Source organism: Leucoraja erinacea, unplaced genomic scaffold (genome assembly GCF_028641065.1).
Source record: "Leucoraja erinacea ecotype New England unplaced genomic scaffold, Leri_hhj_1 Leri_107S, whole genome shotgun sequence".
Lineage (NCBI taxonomy): Eukaryota > Metazoa > Chordata > Chondrichthyes > Rajiformes > Rajidae > Leucoraja > Leucoraja erinaceus.
In genome coordinates, this window is record NW_026575319.1 from 80,001 (window position 1) to 82,500 (window position 2,500).

General features: G+C 53.7%; 1 protein-coding gene across 1 annotated transcript in view; it reads left to right on the forward strand.

The window, feature by feature from the left end:
* Nucleotides 1–525: 525 nt before the first annotated feature.
* Nucleotides 526–2,500, forward strand: part of LOC129715260 (uncharacterized) — a 2,701-nt gene continuing 726 nt past the window's right edge. The window contains exons 1-2 of the mRNA XM_055665118.1: nt 526–1,053; nt 1,531–1,753. Coding sequence (XP_055521093.1) covers nt 526–1,053; nt 1,531–1,753 — 751 coding nt within the window. The remainder of the gene's footprint in view (nt 1,054–1,530; nt 1,754–2,500) is intronic.

Sequence of the window (2,500 nt, forward strand, 5' to 3'; positions counted from 1 at the left end):
GCTGCTGATATATGTATATGGCAGGATGTGGAGTCACCAGTTGTATCACAGCTGCTGCTGATATATGTATATGGCAGGATGTGGAGTCACCAGTTGTATCACAGCTGCTGCTGATATATGTATATGGCAGGATGTGGAGTCACCATTTGTTATTTGGATCAAACAGACGACAGCTTTGTGAGGGAGGGGCGTGGGGTGGGTGCGGGGAGGGGGGGGGGGGGGTGTTGGAGGGAGTGCAAGGGTGGAGGAGAGGGGCAGCTACATGTGCAGTGCTATTGGACAGATAGAGAGGGAGGAAACCCGCCTGAGTCACTCCAGCACATTGCGCCTTTCCTTGATAACCAGCACCTGCAGTTCCCTGCATGCACGGGTTGTCGTCGTGGCTGAGGTGGCCACCAGCGATTGGATGGGTCGCCTGATGCGTGGGTGAGAGATGAACATAAAAGCGTGGCCGAGTCCCGAGGAAGCTCATCGTTCCTCCAGCTTCTGACAGGAGACTTGTGGAGCGCTGACACCTCGGGAACCATGAATAAACTCGTCCTGTACGACCAACACGACTTCAAAGGGAAGTCCAAGCAGTTTGTGAGGAATATGCCGGACCTGGCCAACGAGATGTTCGACAACGCTGCCCAGTCGGCGCGGGTGGAGGGCCACCACTGGGTCGCCTACACGGATCCCAACTACAAGGGCGAGTTCATCATCTTCGCGCCCGGCGACTACAAAACCCTGGGCTGTAATTTCTGCCATAAGCTGAGCTCGCTGCGGCTGGTTGAAGAGGAGCTGCTGAACCCGGAGATCGATCTGTACGAGCATGTGGACTACGTTGGCAAGGCCCAACCAGTCACGGAGAAGGTTGATAACCTGGGGAGAGGCAAGTTTAATAACCTGGTCTCGTCTCACAAGGTGAAGCAGGGCGTGTGGATTCTCCACCAGAAGGCCGACCAGACCGGGGAGCGCCTCATCACCTACAAGGGGGACGAGTGGCCCAACTACGGCGACAAATGGAACGACAAACTCACCTCGCTCCGCCCTCTGGTCAACAGCTACACTGAGGTGGGACCGACGCCCTGCGTGCTGCTCCAGCGGGGGCAGTAGATGTGAGTCTCGCCCAGGTGTGAGCCTCGCCCAGGTGTGAGCCTCGCCCAGGTGTGCGCCTCGCCCAGGTGTGAGCCTCGTCCAGGTGTGAGCCTCGCCTCAGATGCAACTACTCCCCTCCTCCCAGCTCCCCCTCCCCTCCTCCCGGGCAAATGACCCGTCGCTTTACTGCTCATTTAAAGAATGAAATAAAATGTTGAACTCAATGCAAAATGCCTCCAGTTGTTTGTTGAGTAAATGTGGACGCGGTTGGCGGGGAGTGGGTGGGATAGACAGGTCTTGTTCCTCACGGCAGCTACATGTGCGGAGAGATAGGGAGGGAGGGGAGGGAGGGGACCCGCTGAGTCACTCCAGCACATTGCGCCTTTCCTTGATAGGCAGCACCTGCAGTTCCCTGTATGCACGGGTTGTCATCGTGGCTGAGGTGGTGACCAGCGATTGGATGGGTCGCCTGATGCGTGGGTGAGAGATGAACATAAAAGCGTGGCCGAGTCCCGAGGAAGCTCATCGTTCCTCCAGCTTCTGACAGGAGACTTGTGGAGCGCTGACACCTCGGGAACCATGAGTAAAATCGCCCTGTACGACCAACCCAACTTCAAAGGGGAGGCCAAGGAGTTTTTGGCGAATGAGCCGGACCTGTCCGAGAAACTGTTCGAAGGTTATCCATTTTGGTGGCAAAAACGGGAAAGCAGACTAGTATCTAAATGGTGGCCGATTAGGAAAGGGGGAGATGCAGCGAGACCTGGGTGTCATGGTACACTAGTCATTGAAAGTAGGCATGCAGGTGCAGCAGGCAGTGAAGAAAGCGAATGGTATGTTAGCTTTCATAGCAAAAGGATTTGAGTATAGGAGCAGGGAGGTTCTACTGCAGTTGTACAGGGTCTTGGTGAGACCACACCTGGAGTATTGCATACAGTTTTGGTCTCCAAATCTGAGGAAGGACATTATTGCCATAGAGGGAGTGCAGAGAAGGTTCACCAGACTGATTCCTGGGATGTCAGGACTGTCTTATGAAGAAAGACTGGATAGACTTGGTTTATACTCTCTAGAATTTAGGAGATTGAGAGGGGATCTTATAGAAACTTACAAAATTCTTAAGGGGTTGGACAGGCTAGATGCAGGAAGATTGCTCCCGATGTTTGGGAAGTCCAGGACAAGGGGTCACAGCTTAAGGATAAGGGGGGAAATCCTTTAAAACCGAGATGAGAAGAACTTTTTTCACACAGAGAGTGGTGAATCTCTGGAACTCTCTGCCACAGAGGGTAGTCGAGGCCAGTTCATTGGCTATATTTAAGAGGGAGTTAGATGTGGCCCTTGTGGCTAAGGGGATCAGAGGGTATGGAGAGAAGGCAGGTACGGGATACTGAGTTGGATGATCAGCCATGATCATATTGAATGGCGGTGT